Source organism: Zalophus californianus, chromosome 17 (assembly GCF_009762305.2).
Source record: "Zalophus californianus isolate mZalCal1 chromosome 17, mZalCal1.pri.v2, whole genome shotgun sequence".
Classification (NCBI taxonomy): domain Eukaryota; kingdom Metazoa; phylum Chordata; class Mammalia; order Carnivora; family Otariidae; genus Zalophus; species Zalophus californianus.
The window spans coordinates 56166882-56182759 of NC_045611.1; the positions used below are offsets into that span (position 1 = coordinate 56166882).

General features: G+C 49.0%; 1 protein-coding gene across 1 annotated transcript; it reads right to left on the reverse strand.

Moving 5' to 3' along the window:
- Positions 1-6561, reverse strand: LOC113936299 (cationic amino acid transporter 3-like). The gene is made up of 12 exons (XM_027619355.1): positions 6445-6561; positions 4264-4674; positions 3598-3756; positions 2660-2837; positions 2342-2454; positions 1954-2176; positions 1663-1802; positions 1460-1562; positions 1068-1270; positions 713-879; positions 290-398; positions 1-122 (listed from the first exon to the last, which is right to left on the reverse strand). Exons 2-12 carry the CDS (start codon positions 4634-4636, stop codon positions 1-3), a joined length of 1890 nt encoding a protein of 629 aa, XP_027475156.1. The 5' UTR covers positions 4637-4674; positions 6445-6561.
- Positions 6562-15878: the final 9317 nt, after the last annotated feature.

Sequence of the window (15878 nt, forward strand, 5' to 3'; positions counted from 1 at the left end):
TTAAGCTAATTCAGCACTCGGGATGCTTTTGTCAAGAGTTTGGGAGCTGGAGACTGGTGGCTGTTGATCACTGTCCTTCTCCAAACTGTGTCGGATCCCATATCCAAAGTATATGGCAAATCCTAGTAGAGAAATGAAACAAAGTGATGGAAAAGTAGGTACTCCCTGCACTTAGAAGTACCCAACAGGACTTCAACTATGGCCTCTGAGACAGTTTTGCGGAAAGGTAGTAGGAAGAGGGTTGAGTTGCAGCCCTTGAGAAGCCTCTTTTCCCCAGAAAGCCACTTACCAATCACCATCCAGATGCCAAATCGGGCCCAGGTCCCAGCGGTCATCTGCATCATCAAGTAAACATTCACAAAGATGCTCAGCAGTGGGAGCACAGGCAAAGCGGGGACCTGTGGGCAAAGTCAGTTAATTGCTGGACACAGCACGGATGTCTGCAAGGGAGATCCCCACCCCACCTGGGTGGGAAGGAAGACTCCACTCCTACTCTGCGCCTTCAGTGCCTGCTCATAGCCCACTGAGTGTTCCCGAAGGAGTGGGAGTTGGCAAATGGAGGTAACCAAATACTGAGTGCGGGTCAGATCAGGAAATAGTTCATTGTTTTAGCAACTGACCCATTGTCTTCCCAGCCAAGAGTGGTAGACTTCAAAGCATACAGAGTTCATTCACTCAAGGTGGAGAGTCTGGGGGACATAAGGTCACCTACCTTGAAGTGAAGGGGAGTGGGGTTCTGGGGCTGTCTCCAGATGATGAAAGTGAGCCCAATAATGAGCATCAGGAGCAACACGGCCCCTGTGGTATACACCGGGTCTGCAGACAGCAGATGGCTGGGCCACTGGACCAGTATCAGGCACAGGATCGTCAGCAGGAGAGCTACAAGGGTCAAGTTGCAGGAGAACAGGTCCAACTCTAGAAGCCAAATATGTCAAGACCTTGGTTCACACCCCACCCCAAAACTGCCCTCGTCAAGAAGGGTCACCATCTCTCTGAGCCTCCTCCTCAGCTGCCAAAGACACACACTCCCACCCCATCGAGCCACAGACCGAAACCCCACTGCTCACCAAGCAGTAAGGTACATGTACAGACAATGCAGCTAGATTTCAGAGTCGGGGTGGTGTTGACCCGGTTATGCAGACTCAGCAGATCCTGTGTGGTTCCTGCTTCAGGTACAGATTGTGAAGAACCTGCTTGAGGTGCAGACTTTATCTCACTTATTTCCACCTCTGTTTTCTCGTTCTTGCTTAAATTCTCGTCTGGCTGGTACCTGAATGAGAGGTATTTAGGCAATATGAACACCAGCCCCTACTCATCCAACATCAGGTAGCCCGATCCACCTTTTCCCGCTCTGAATGCCATAGGACACTTAGGAGGCAGCGTGGAGCAGAGGAGGATTAGCTCCTCATCAATCCCCATGAGTCCAAGAAGCCCCAGTCAAGATTCAGTGGAGTCTCACCTGAGAACAAGAACGGAAAAGACCACCAGGGAGTAAGCAAGCAGGGTCCCAATTGACATGAGGTCCACAAGATCACTGAGCTCGAAGAGGCATGCCATGAATGCTAGAATGAGGCACAAACGAGGTGGGGAAGGGGGATGAGGAACCCCTGGAAATATCCAAGGTAAGGAAACTGATTGAAGGAATGGGTTTTGTTTCCTTACCTGCAAAAGTTCCAGACACTATGGTGGCCATGATAGGGGTGTGTGTGCGGGGATGAATCCAGGCGAGTCCCCGGAAAAGGAGCCCATCATCTGCCATTGCGTAGATCACTCGAGGCATGGGGAACATGGTACCCAGGAGGCTGGAGGAGAAAACGGGAAAGTACGTGAGCTCGTGGAGGAGCACGACAGACCCCAGCCGGCGTGGGGTCAGGTGTCTCTCCCTCTCATCTCTCAAGCCCAAGGGCTGGGATACCTGAGAATCTCCCAGACACGGAGAAGGCAGACACCGACCTGGATGAAAGAGCACAGAGGGTTCCAGTAGCCACGGTGTATCTGGCAGGGGCCCATCCCACATGGAGAAATGCCTGTGGCAAGGGGCTCCTGGGATGGACCTGGTAGTAGGGCATCATGAGGGTAAGTGCAGCCGAGACACCAAGATACGCCAAAAAGCAGATGAAGAGTGAGATTATGATGCTTAAGGGGATGGAACGCTGAGGATTATGGGCTTCTTCCCCTGCGGGATGGGTGGATATACTGGGTCAGGAAAACCCTGGGATGAAGGCACAAAATCCTCTTTCCTCTTCCACCTTCAGAAGCAGACTACCCCTCCTACCAACCCTCTGCCCAAGGGCAGCCCAGCTGTGCCCAAACCCCTGATGGGGCAGAATGACCTCGTTACCTGTAGTGGCAATGCAATCAAAACCAATGAATGCGTAGAAACACATCGCTGCTCCATGGAGTATCCCCTCAAAGCCAAAAGGCATAAACCCTCCAGAACCCAGAGGGCCCAAGCTGTGGTGAGAAGGAACAAGGAAGGACACGGGGGTGAGTGTTCAGCCATCTCTACTGACGGTTCAGTCAATACCCTAAGTCCTGGGCTCCGTTCCCCTCGCTCAGCATCTGGATCCACCAGCCCACCATATTCCTCTTTATTCCCCACCGCATTCCCAGTTGTACTCCCCACACTCTCTACTGTGACCAAGAGTGCCCGCCTAACCTAGAAGAGTCATTGGATGCAGACATGGCCAGTTTGTAGTCCTGTTCAGTGAGCTGCCAATGGTGCAGATCTCCCTTCATGAAGCCAGAGAGGATGACGAAGCTAAGAACCAAAAGGTTCACGCCCGTGAACACCTTGGTAACCAGGGCCGACTCGCTAGCTCCCAGGACCAGGAGTCCTGTGGGAAAGATGGAATATGAAATATGCAAAATCACTAAACCCCTACAGACAGCAGACCGGTGGTCGCCAGGGGCTGGGGGGACAGGGGATGGGCAGTGCCTGCTTAGTAGGTACAAGGGTTCCTTCTTGGGGTTACTGGTCCTTTTGGGGTTTGGAACGACATGCCCTCTAAGATGGTTAATTTCTTATTGTGGTAATCAGCCTGTGATATACACGTGCACCAAAGCATCATGTTGTACACCTTGAACTTGCACTGTATGTCAATTAAATCTCAGTAAAGCTGGGAACAATAAAATGAAGTGGCTAATTGGATGTTATGTGAATTTCACCTCAATTGAAAAAACCTTTGGTCTCAGTACAAAGGAAGAAACGTGTCTAAGTGAATGATTCTCAGCTGGGGGTGACTTTGTTACCCAAGGGCCATCTGGCAATGTCTCGAGACATTCTGACTGTCATACTTTGGGGGGTGGGTGCCATCGGCATCTAGTGAGTAGAGGCCAGGGACACTACTCAACATCCAACAATGATTAAAACACACACACACGTACACACACACCCGTAATGCACAGGACATCCCTCCACACCAAAGACACTGATCCAGCCCAAAACGTCAGTGACGCCCAGGGACAGAAGGGGTGGTCTAAGACTTGCCTTCCCGTTTCTCAGCGCGGACCCTCCCTTCCAGGGCTGTCCACCATTCTTTGCACGGCTCCCCCTCCACACCCCGCTCTTCCCATCCTAGACGATGCTGGCCTCACCAGTGAGGAGCAACACCAGGCCCAGCGCGAAGAAGTCCAGGTGTGTGGCCAGCACGTGGGGGACGTGCAGTGAGAAACCTCCCTTCAGGAGCCGAGAGACCTGGTTCCCAATCAAGTCGTCGAAGGCGGAGCTCCAGGCCCTGGCCACGCTGGCGGCACCTGCGGGCGTAGGACGAGGTATGTTCACTGACAAACGTAAACTGAACTCCTACTATGCGCCATGGGATATCTTTGAGGGGGCGGCAGGAAGAAACCAGACAAAATACCTAATCTCTAAGAGTTTCCTTTCATGGGGTGGGGAGAGCAGACACAGATGATTCATAAAATAGGTCAACTATTTAATATGGTTAGAAAGAGATCGAGGTTATGCCAGGCAAGAAAACAGGGAAGCTGGGAGTGGGGAGGATGAGCCTTCCCAAACTTGTCTCCCTCCCTCCCACCGGAGCTCCGCCTCCCCCCATCCTACGGTCCCCATTCCTTCCTGGCTCCCGGTCCTATCATTCTACGAAAGCTGGACAGAGTTGAGTAGAATGAAGTTTTGGGGTTTTCCTGCGCTATGACCCACCGCCCCCCGACAAGGCGGATAACAAAGTGCTCACGACGGAGTGAAGCCTCTTTTCCCGACCTTGAGTCCCTTGCTCCCCCCACTTTCCCCCGCCACCTCACCGATTACATAGGAGAGTATGAGGTTCCAGCCAGTGACGAAAGCACACAATTGTCCCACCGTGACATAGCTGTAGAGATACGCAGAGCCAGAGCCCGGCACGCGGGCCCCAAACTCCGCATAACAGAGCCCGGACAGCACAGAAGACAGGGCAGCCACCAGGAAGCAGACGGTGATGGCCGGCCCAGCTTTGTCCCTGGCCACTTCGCCCGCCAGGATGTACACACCCGCTCCCAGGGTGCTGCCCACGCCCAAGGCCACCAGATCGAGAGTGCTCAGGCACCGGGCCAAGCGACTCTCAGCCCCCTCCCTCGGCCCCAGGGGCCGCCTGCGCACCAGCTTCTGGCCAAACCAGCAAACATGCTGACACAGCATCCTCGGTGGAGTTGAGCACTGGAGGTGGAGGCCAAGATCTGCGGAGAAAAGAGAACGCCGTCTAGAACGTCCATCCGCCATGGCCCTGGGAGTCGTCGGGCAGAAGATCAATCCCGCAGAGAAGTGGTAACAGGACATCCTGGGCCAGTCACCCATCTCTGCGCCTCCGTTTCCTGTTTCCTCAAATATAAGAAGACTTTTAATATGTTTCAAAGTTACCGGGAGGGTTACTTGAAAAGAAGCAAGCAAAAGCTTGCAGGACGGTAAAGCTCATCCCCATGAGCTGAGGGCACAAGAGCCCTGACCTCCGAAGCCAGACCATCCAGGTTCTCACATCAGCCGTCTGATCTCGCACGAGCTACCCGCCACTCTTAGCCCTCCCCTCCGTAAAACAGGGAAAAATCATCATGATTGTCCTTCCTCCCTCCCTCGTTACGTGTGAAGCGACGCTTGGCAGGGCTTGGTGATCAGAGAGGCTCACACTCCACACATTTCTACACCAAGGATCCTGCAACCTGTCTGCTTTGCCTCCTTCGCCTGCAGAGCAACACGGAATTGGAATTTTGAGCTGGGGCAGAATGAGACGGAATTTGCAGGGAGGGAGAGACTAGCCTGGCTCAGGCAGAGCAGGAAACCTGAGGGACCTCCCAGTTGCCTGGAGGGAGGCAGGACTGACCTCTCCAAGGCAGAAGAGACAGGCCTGCTGCTTGCTCCTCTGGGGCAACGGAAGGTCTCCTCACTGCTCTGCTCTGCAGGGCAAGGCTGAGCCAGTCAATGCCCAGTATCATCAAGGGCTTCTGTCGATGATAATCCAAAGTACAAGTTTAGCGTGCTGGTGAAGAGCAAGAACTCGAGAGCCAAGAACCAGATTAGAAGAATCTTGGCACCACGTGGCCATCTCCTTCTTCCTTCCCTAATGCTGCAGATGAACCCGCGTGCACCGTTACTGGGAACGTGAGAGGGTCCAGCTGCAGTGGGTAAGGTGTGGCTCTTCAAACAATTAAAAACGGAACTACCGTATGATCCAGCATTTCCACTTGGGTATATGTATCCAAACGAAAGTAGAATTGTGATTGCCCCAGGTTAGAGGGAGCGGGGGTAGGCGCTGTTTAATGGGTACAGAGTTTAATTTTGCAAGATGAAAAGAGTCCTGGAGATTGGTTGCCCAATGTACATTTAAAAAATGGCTTAAGGTGGCAAATTTTATGTGTATTTTACCACCATTTTTTTTTTTTTAATGCTGCTCATAGGGTGCCTGGGTGGCTCAGTCAGTGAAGCGTCTGCCTTCGGCTCAGGTCATGATCTCAGGGTCCTGGGATCGAGTCCCGCATCGGGCTCCCTGCTCAGCCTCAGCGGGGAGTCTGCTTCTCCCTCTCCCTCTGCCTCTCCACCAGCTTGTGCTCTCTCTCTCAAACAAACAAATAAAATCTAAAAATAAATAAACAAATGAAATAAAGTGCTGCCAATGGTAATAATGCAGGCAGCCTCACCACATTTCTGTGTGTACCAAACGAATGACCAAATGTGAGGCTAAAATCACAAACCCCTATAGGGTTTAATCTTTAATACTGTTGGAACACAAGTCAAAGAAAGCAAGTCTTAGAGCCTCCGGACACCTATCCAGTCTCCCCCACCCCCATCCCTTACACACACAGCCCCCAGCTCCTTCTTTCCATATGGAAAACGGGTTCTTCCACCCTCCACCCGGAGCCTAGCCAAGCAACCCCACAGCTGGGCTGCAGGTCTCTTTAGGAGTATCTGCACTGTGCGCCCAGTCCCCTACAGAAGAGGGGTCACCCAAAGCTTACCCGGGTGGTGGGAGCAGACCCTGGAGCGCGGGGTCGGTCAGCAGAGCGGAGTTCAGCGGAGCTGGGCTGGAGCTGATCTAGCCCTCACACCGAAGTTGGGAGCCCACAGGCACAAAAGACAACTCTTACTGCTGGGTAGGTGGGGTGGGGACGGGTGGGGCAGAGCGCTTCCGCAACAATGCAGTCCGACAGCGATGTCCCATGGTTCCACAGAGTTTTAAAGACCTTTTTTTTTCCAACTGTGGTTTGGAAAATTTGCCATCTGAACTATTTTTAAATGTACGGTTCAGTCTTGTTGAGTACATTCATATTCTGTACAACCGTCACCACCATCTGTCTCCAGAACTCTTCATCTTGCAAAACTGAAACTCTGTCCCCATTAAGCAATAATTCACATGCCCCCCTCCCCCAGGCCCTGGCAGTCACCGTTCAGCTTATTCAAGTTTCTGTCTCTATGAGGTTGACCTCTAGCTATTTCATAGAAGTGGAATCATACAATAATTGTCCTTTGTGTCTGGCTTATTTCCCTTAGTAGAATGTCCTCAAGGCTCATGCATGTTTTACCGTGTGTCAGAATTTCCTTCCTTTTCAATGCTGTGTAATATTCCTTTGTATGTGCATGCCACATTTTGCTTATCCATTCATTGGTCAATGGACACTTGAGGAACTTCCATGTTTTAGGTATTGACAATAATACTACTATAAACACAAGTGTACAAATATCTTTTCCAGACCTTGCTTTCCATTCTTTAGGATATGTAACCAGAAGTGGAATTTCTGGGTCATAGTGTTGGAAAGCAAAAATTCCTGTCCCTTTCAAGAGTCCTTCTAGATGGACTAAGAAGCAAATTGACATGAGACAGATTAACAGGACAACATCGGATTTAACAGCATAGGCATCCACACACACATGGAAATTCCAAAAACAGGCAAGATGAGGCGTCTGTATCATCCTGAATGAAGGAGGAGGGAGTAGGAGTCTGGGATTTCAGAGGGAAGGGGTATAGTTCACGGGGCAATAAGAAGAGCAGGTGTTTTGGGGCGCCTGGGTGTCTCAGTCGGTTAAGCATCTGATTCTTGATATCGGCTCAGGTCATGATCTCAGGGTCATGAGATCGAGCCCTCCATTGGGCTCCGCACTGAGTGGGGAGTCTGCTTAAGATTCTCTCTTTGCCCCTACCCCTGCTTGGGCATGCTTTTTCTCTCCGCACCCCCTCCCCAAAAAAGAACTGCAGAAGAGCAGATGTTTGGTAACTAGATGTTTGCCTTGCCATCCAGATGGGTCACTCAGATAAAACTTATCTTTTTTAAGATTTTATTTATTTACTTGACAGAGAGAGACACAGCGAGAGAGGGAACACAAGCAGGGGGAGTGGGAGAGGGAGAAGCAGGCTTCCCGCAGAGCAGGGAGCCTGATGCGGGGCTCGATCCCAGGACCCTGGGATCCTGACGTGAGCCGAAGGCAGACGCTTAACAACTGACCCACCCACGCACCCCAGATAAAATTTATCTTTACTAATAACCTTTATTCTGGAAAGACCCTCCAATTTAGATTCTTCTATGTAGTTGTAGGGGGGCTGTCCTGGACCCCTTCAATATATTTCTAAGATGTTTAAATGCTTGAATCCATTTGATCATCAAGGCCCCCGAGAAGTAGGGGCTGTATAACACGGACCATGTTCACAACCCTCTTCCCTCCCAGTCTTCTTTGGCTCCTTGACTGTCCACCATCTGCCCATGCCTCGGCACTCGAGTGCAGGGGACCCCCAAGCCGAGCTGGGCCCCAACCAGAAGAAGGGGAGCTCTGATGTCTGTTAATTCACACAGCCAAAGCATGTAACAAGCATCATGCATGCACCCAGCCTAGCACATGGGGACGGGAAAAGACAGATGAGTGTGACTTGATCCTGTTCTTCAAGGAGCTCGGTTCACTGGGAAAGCAGAGCGTGCAGAGCATGCAGGCCGAGAAAGGAGAGACCTGGGTGCAGGAACGGGCATGCAGCGGAGAGGCCGGTGGTGAAGGACTGACAGACCAGATTACAACATGCCCAACATGTTGAAAAATCAAATCCCCAACATGTTGAAACACAGGGTACGAGCCACCAAAAGGGGATTTAAATGCAGTAACTCTTTCACTGACTCTCAAAAAGCCAGCCACACAAGATGGAGTGAAGTGGCTTACGCTGTTGTGGAGAGTTGTGCTTGGTTGTGTGGAAACCAACTCAGAACCCCAGGATAGAAGATTATTTTAAAGGGAAGCCATCTGAGACTCAATAGATGGCAGAAAGAAGCCTTCTTGGCACTTCCCTTAACTGACTCAAAGCAGAATATTCTACAATATAAGGCAGGGAAGAGCTGCTCCCAAAGAAGGAAAGTAAACTTATGACTATAATTCCCTGAAGATCAAAAGACCATTCAAACCTGCATAGACAAACACGATCACAAAGTTTCTGATCTTCTGTTTGTTCTCTTAAAAACCTATTTGCCTTTTTTGAAGAAACCAATTTGTTCTTTCCATAAAAGCCTTTTCTCCCTACTCCCTTCCCCTACTAAGTTAGGTGTTTTGTTTTGTTTTTAATTTTATTTATTTGTCAGAGAGAGAGAGCACACAAGCAGGGGGAGCAGCAGGAAGAGCCCGATGTGGGACTCCATCCCAGGACCCTGGGATCATGACCTGAGCTGAAGGCAGATGCTTAACCGACTAAGCCACCCAGGCATCCCCTAAGTTAGGTGTATAAGCCTCTAACTTACCATTTAGCAAGGTAACTACTTTTGTTAGCTCCAGTCTAATCTTTTTTTCTCCTGTTAATCTGTCTTTTGTCTCTTTTGCCGGACCCTACTCATAGGACCTAAAAGGATAGAGGAAAAGCTTTTCCACTCGACAGCAGCAAGGTTTAAAATGTTTCAACAGGGCGCCTGGGTGGCTCATTTGGTTAGGCGACTGCCTTCGGCTCAGGTCATGATCCTGGAGTCCCGGGATCGAGTCCCGCATCAGGCTCCCTGCTGAGTAGGAAGTCTGCTTCTCCCTCTGACCCTCCCCCCTCTCATGCTCTCTCTATCTTATTCTCTCTCTCAAATAAATAAATAAATAAAATATTAAAAAAATAAAATAAAACGTTTCAACAGTGTAACTCACCAATAAACATATCTTCAGTCAAGATTTGGTAGGGAAGTATCCAGAAAATCTGTTCTGGATGTGGCTAGTTCTCAAACTACAGAAACACAATCATGAGATCCTCTTTCATTGGATAAGGAAAATAAAGTTACTTGACTAAGTGTAAAAGCAGCGTATAGTCATTTACAAAAGAGAAAAAGAAACATACTTGATTAATATCACCTAGAAGGAAAATACTGAATTTAGCTAGGAAAAGGAACTCTTCTGCATATAGTACCACTGGGTAAAATTATTATCCTAGTACAAGATCCAAAGATGCTTCCAACCACCCACAACTGCTGAGCAATGAGGATCAGTTTGGATAGAGATCAAGGGAGTGGCTATAATAGGTCTTTGATGTGCGCCATGACATGGAGTTTATACCACAAGATCACAGGCAAATCTTTCATGTATATACAAAAAGAAAGGTTTATGATACTCAGGACACCTCTGTAAGTGGTACCGAAAGAGATATTTTTAGATTACTGTAGGCTTTTCCAGGTTGGGTTCCATGGGAGTGGTTCTGAATGGTTTTAGTCAAATTACACACACCTTCCCAATTCAGAAAAGCTTGGCACCCATTGTATACAATTCCCATTTAATTCCTGAAATCCTCTTAAATACCTACGGTGGCTGGTCTTGGGCAAGTGTTCTTTATTGAGAAAGAACTTACACATTAACATTGTGTGAATTTAAGGTGTACAATTTCAGGGGTTGATTTGATTCATTTATATACTGCTGTCTTGAATTCTTTATCAAGGGGATCACAGAATTCTGCGCCCTGGAGCTCAGATACTGGAGAATTATCATTTTTTCTTTATGTTGGCATATTTCCTTGATTTTTCATGTTCCTTGTAGTTTGCGTTGGTGCTTTCACATTTGAATTCGCACACACCTTTTTCATCTTCTGTTCGATGGCACTGTTACCGTTTGGGGTCTTCTGTCTCTGTATGGATGCACCTGCCCCACTCTTCTTGCTCTCTCCTGGGGCAGAATTCCTAAGCTTTATGGGGTCCTTTCAACTCAGCAGGCGGGCTCCTGGAAGGCGTTCCCTCGTGTTCCTAAAGGCGGCGCCGTGGCTCGAGCTGCGGTCCCCCTCCGGAGCCGGCGCGAGGCCGGTTCTCCGAGCGCGCTCCGGGTCCGTGGGACCGGCCTCGGCGCGCTTCGCCGCGCGCGGAGCTGGGAGGTTTGGGGTTGGCGCCCGGGCCCGGGGGCTCCCTGAGAACACTCCCTCCAATGCCCCTGAAGTCTGGTCAGGGAAGTCCCACCGCGCGCCCGGAGCGGCTCCGGAGACACCCCCCCCCCCGCCCGCGCGCGCGCGGCGTCCTGCGCTCCAGCCACCCCCGCACCCCTGCCGCGCGCCTCCCACCGGGAAGGCCGCACTTGTGCAGATTCTCGCTGGTGGCGACACTCTACCCGGGTCTGCACGCTCCCGGGTTCCCCAAGATTCGCTGGCTCCGCAGGTGTCCGTCTCCTGAGGCGCAGGTGAGCGAGGCTCTCCCGGCCTGGGCCCAGCGACAGCGTGGATCCTGCAGCACCTCAGAGGCGCCTCGGTTCCCGGGTGGGTGTCTAACTCGTGGTCACAGGGGGATGAAAGGGAGGGACTGCTTTCGCCGCCGCGATGCCGTGACGTCACCCACTCTTGCCTTCTTTTTCTCTGGCCACGGCTTTTGCTCATTCTTGTGCCGAATTGTCTTTTTTCGTATTGATGTGCAAATTCTTTATATGCTGTTGCCTGTGTGTTTTCCCACCCTGTGGATTGCCTTTCCGCTTTCTCAGGGCTGTTTTTGTTTTAAGGACGGAAATCCTTAATTTCAATATATTCTAATTTTTGTATCTTCACTGTAAAACTTTGTTATGTCCTTTTCAGTAAATCTTAGCTTACTCCTAGATCATCAAAATGTTCTTTATGTTATCTTCTAAAAACATACTGTCTGCCTTCTGACTTTAGGTTTGTAAATCATTCGTATTGGATTTTTGTGTAAGGGGAAAGATAGGGTCAAGATTCTTTTGTTATGCCCTGAAGTGTGGCAAGGGGTGATTTTATTGGTTCTGCTGATCTCATTTTTATTTTTATTTTTTAAGATTTTATTTATTTATTTGAGAGAGAGAGAGAGAGAATGAGAGATAGAGAGCGCGAGAGGGAAGAGGGTCAGAGGGAGAAGCAGACTCCCCGCTGAGCGGGGAGCCCGATGCGGGACTCGATCCCGGGACTCCAGGATCATGACCCGAGCCGAAGGCAGTCGCCCAACCAACTGAGGCACCCAGGCGCCCCTGCTGATCTCATTTTTAAAGGATGTATGGAGAGTCAGCTTTAGGTGCTTACCATTATGCTATAGGGAATGTCTTAAATAGTCTTATCATAATGCTTAATTTTAACATAAGAAAGTGTTTCAGTCTTTTTCCTTTATGGTTAATATTTTGCCTTCTGTTTAAGAGATGGTTCCCTAGTTCTGAAGTCAGGAAGCTCTTCTGTAAGCTTTCATGTCCTGCCTTTCATATTTAAGGTATACAACCAACTAGAATTAATTTTGTGGGTAGGGTGAGGTAGAGGTCCAATACCTTTTTCCCCTAGTGTGGGTATTCCGTTGTCCCAGCACCACTTACTAGAAAGACCATCCTTCTCCATTCCAGCAGTGTTTTTTCAAAAAGCTCACCATGACAGATCAGTGGATCATGAAGTCAGTGTTAGTTATATTAAGGCTTTTTGAAACATAGGCAAAGTGTGGATTAGAAACATCAAAGCACAATTGTCAAAGTGTGTGGTTATGCATGCATTTGTGTACTGGGTCATATTGGAAAATATGTTTATTAGGAGACCCAGGCAAAAGAATCTGAAAACCACTGATAGACAGGCTCACCAGTTATTTCTGCGCTCCTGTGGATTCTGTTCAACCAGGGTGTTTTCAACTACCAAGATGCTTTGAGTACACAGTCTGTTCCCACTAGGGGTCTATCGAATTCAGTCTTGACCCCATCGCAGGGATTTCCTCAGGGTCTCTCCAAGGCCCCAAAACCCTTTAAGATAATCCCTGAGGACCCCAGACTCCAGATCCCATTCAGAGTTCTCTAAGCTGGATCCTGCTGACCGCACCACAGAGCCCTTACTGAACACGCCCCAGAAGAGCCTCTGGGACGGATTCATCTTTCTTTCTTTCCATCTTCCTGCAGAGCTCTTGATCTTTCCCCTTCCTTGCAGTCTCTTCACTTCTACTTCCTGTCTCCTTTACTCCTTCTGGAAATACCTAGCTAGGGGCAAGTGTGGAGGGGTCCTCTTCATTTCATCTGGGATGAAGAGATGTGCACCAAATGTCGGTGCCCGGCAGCGGCTGCCTCCTGAGGGATGAGGAGAACTCTGTGGATGCAGCCCACCCTCTGCACATTCTCCAGTCCTGATCTAAAAGGATGCGGACTCCATCCGGATAGAGGAGGGGCATAAAAGCTGTTGCGGGAAGAACAGCAGTAAATACTTGGATGGTGAGTCAAGACCAAGGCAAATATTTCACCCACATAGTCTACACCTCCTGCCCCAGAAATATCCCCCCACCACACATTCTGTTACACCTGCACACACACCTTTTCTGCCTTCACTTCTGTGGACACTGCTGTCTGTTTCGTGGCCACGGGATCCCTGGAGGCCAGCCTGGGAGCCACCAGACCTCACGTTTGGTTCCCGGCTCCACGGTGTGTAACACCCTAGCCCCGGCTTTTTTTATTTTTATTTTTTAATTATTATTATTTTCTTTTACCCCTGGCATTTTGAACTCCTAAGTTCTACTACTGATTTGCGATCTCACCTGTGAACTGCATTATCTTCAATCAGAACAGGAATCACCATAGATAGGTTTTCTTGAACTGACTTGCAGAAGGATGCAGGGACAGACTGGGGGCTGCTGGGGGAACTTTGTCATTTCCATATAAACAGTTCTTGTCTTCACCATATATACGTCAATAGACTCCTGATGCACTGAATCTTTCCCTTAGAGGAATTATTTTTAAGTATGGTGTAAGAATTCACAGGCAGTATGAACAACTGGGGAGAAAGAAGAGAGTTGCAAAAGCAATTGCACTAACCCATTTCTTTACATTTTTCTGTCCCCGAGTCTTTTGTACTCTGGTGATTTTATCCATAACTGATTTTTTTTTTAAGGGAGATGGAGATCTTTCGCTTTTTTTTTTTTTAAGATTTTATTTATTTGACAGAGAGACACAGCTAAAGAGGGAACACAAGCAGGGGGAGTGGGAGAGGGAGAAGCAGGCTCTTGGCTGAACAGGGAGCCCGATGCGGGGCTCCATCCCAGGACCCTGGGATCATGACCTGAGCCGAAGGCAGACGCTTAACGACTGAGCCACCCAGGCGCCCCTCACTTCTGTTTCTTGCGTCTCTTCCTCATCCTTTTTATCAGAATGATACTGCCTTAATCTGGATTCCCCAAATCAGAGCCTGATACAGGGACTTGAGTTCAAGATGTTTATTTGGAAAATGATCCTCCAAAACAGGAAGGAGGTAGGAAGGAGAGTAAGATGGGGCAGGAAGGGAGCCAATGTAAGGATAAGTGATTGGAATCCATGGTGTGAGCGATGGTGGGGCAGTTCATGCCTTTGAATCCTACTGTAGAGCATATATGATGCCTCATATAATCCCCTGCCGGAAAGATGGGAGTTTGGGGCATTTATGTGCCAAGTTTAACCCCTCCCCCATTGGCTAGGAGTTTTCCTCAGAGGCACTGACTTCCCGCAGTTCTGGGCTAATATTTTCTATGGGGTAAGGAGCACCAGAAAAGACTCCAGGGACGAATACAGAAGGATGAATGCCCCATGCTTGAGGTGAGATCGTGGCAAAATAAGGGGAGTCTGTGTTTGCATGAGAATGTACCTCGAAGCCCAGACTGATGTTCCAGGTGCACCAAGGGGGTACCATGTGACATCTACAACTGCACAAGCCTTGCACTTCTCAAATACACTCATTTCCACCTTCAGTCCACCCAGCTGTTGAGTCCTTAAGGATCCAGCCACAGTCTACACGGAATTCTTATTTCAGTACGGTTAGTGGAACAAGCCACGGTCCCCACTGCACCTTGGACCCAAGACCACTCATCTCTCTCTTTTCTGCCACGCCTTCTAGATTCTTGTGGTGGGTCAGCACTGTATTTTTTGTCTAAGTCGTTTGTCTGGTGGGGTGATTTGGGCTTCCTCTTTTTAAATTTAATGTATTTAATTTTATTTAACTCCTTAATGCCCATCACGCAGTTACCTCATGTCCTGCCCTTCCAGGAACCCTCAGTTTGTTTCCTGTAGTTAAGTGTGTCTTATGCTTTGTCTCCCTCTCTGATTTTGTCTTTTCTCCCTCCCTTCTCCTGTATTCATCTGTCTTGTTTCTTAAATTCCACATGTGAGTGAGATCATATAATAATGGTCTTTCTCTGATTAACTTATTTCGCTTAGCATCATACCCTCTAGTTCCATCAACGTTGTTGCAAATAGCAAGATTTCTATTTTTTGATGGCTGAGTACTATTCCATCGTGCATATACATCTTTATTCATTCATCTGTCAATGGACTATCTGGGCCCTTCCCATAGTTTGCCTATGGGCCTTCCTTTCCGAAAGGTCTGAATCGTGGGCTGCTAGGAAGGAAGAGTTAGCAGCTGGTCTATAATCCACTCTTCCTATCCTGGCTTGTAAACACGCTAATCAGACCTCCTCGTGGTATCAGAGGAAACCCAACTAGACTCCTTATCTATGAAATGCTTTTCACAGGACATACCTGGGCTTTCTAGACGGCTTATCGTTAACACAACGGAGATGTATGGGTTTACGGGGCAGCAACCCTTGGAAAATGTGACTTCTATTTAATTGTCAGAGAATGGGAGGGGTGGGAAAGAAAGTCATTGATCAAAGGAACTCCTTTGTGTAACTTAAGCCCCAGTATACATCACTTGAATGAGGACCTCATATCTGAAATCAGGGGTCATTCTAATGTGCTGAGGAAGGCTGGAGCAGCTGTGTTGGTTGCCTGTGACATTCTCCGTGTGCTTTGCCTGTGTCTTGCAATTATCTGTATCCTTGGAATTTTAAAGTTTGATGCCAGGTGTCAAAAATCTCTGATTCACGCGAGTCTTATTTCACCATCCCTTGGGGTTATCTCAGTAACTTTGCTTTTATTGGGTCGCAGACGTGCAGTCTCCTTGTCCCCATGACTGTAGGGCACAGGGCATCCTCTGGGTCCCAGACAGAGGCCTTTTTGCTGACCCCATTATGTAGCAGTAACCCTAGTCCCC

Excerpts from the sequence above, each read along its gene's own strand:
- LOC113936299 (XM_027619355.1), bottom strand. The coding sequence starts at position 4,636 with ATGCTGTGTCAGCATGTTTGCTGGTTTGGCCAGAAGCTGGTGCGCAGG. Across the intron at positions 3,757-4,263 it reads CATACTCTCCTATGTAATCG|GTGCCGCCAGCGTGGCCAGG; the intron begins GTGAGGTGGCGG and ends CTACGCCCGCAG. Across the intron at positions 1,563-1,662 it reads AGTGTCTGGAACTTTTGCAG|CATTCATGGCATGCCTCTTC; the intron begins GTAAGGAAACAA and ends GCCTCATTCTAG.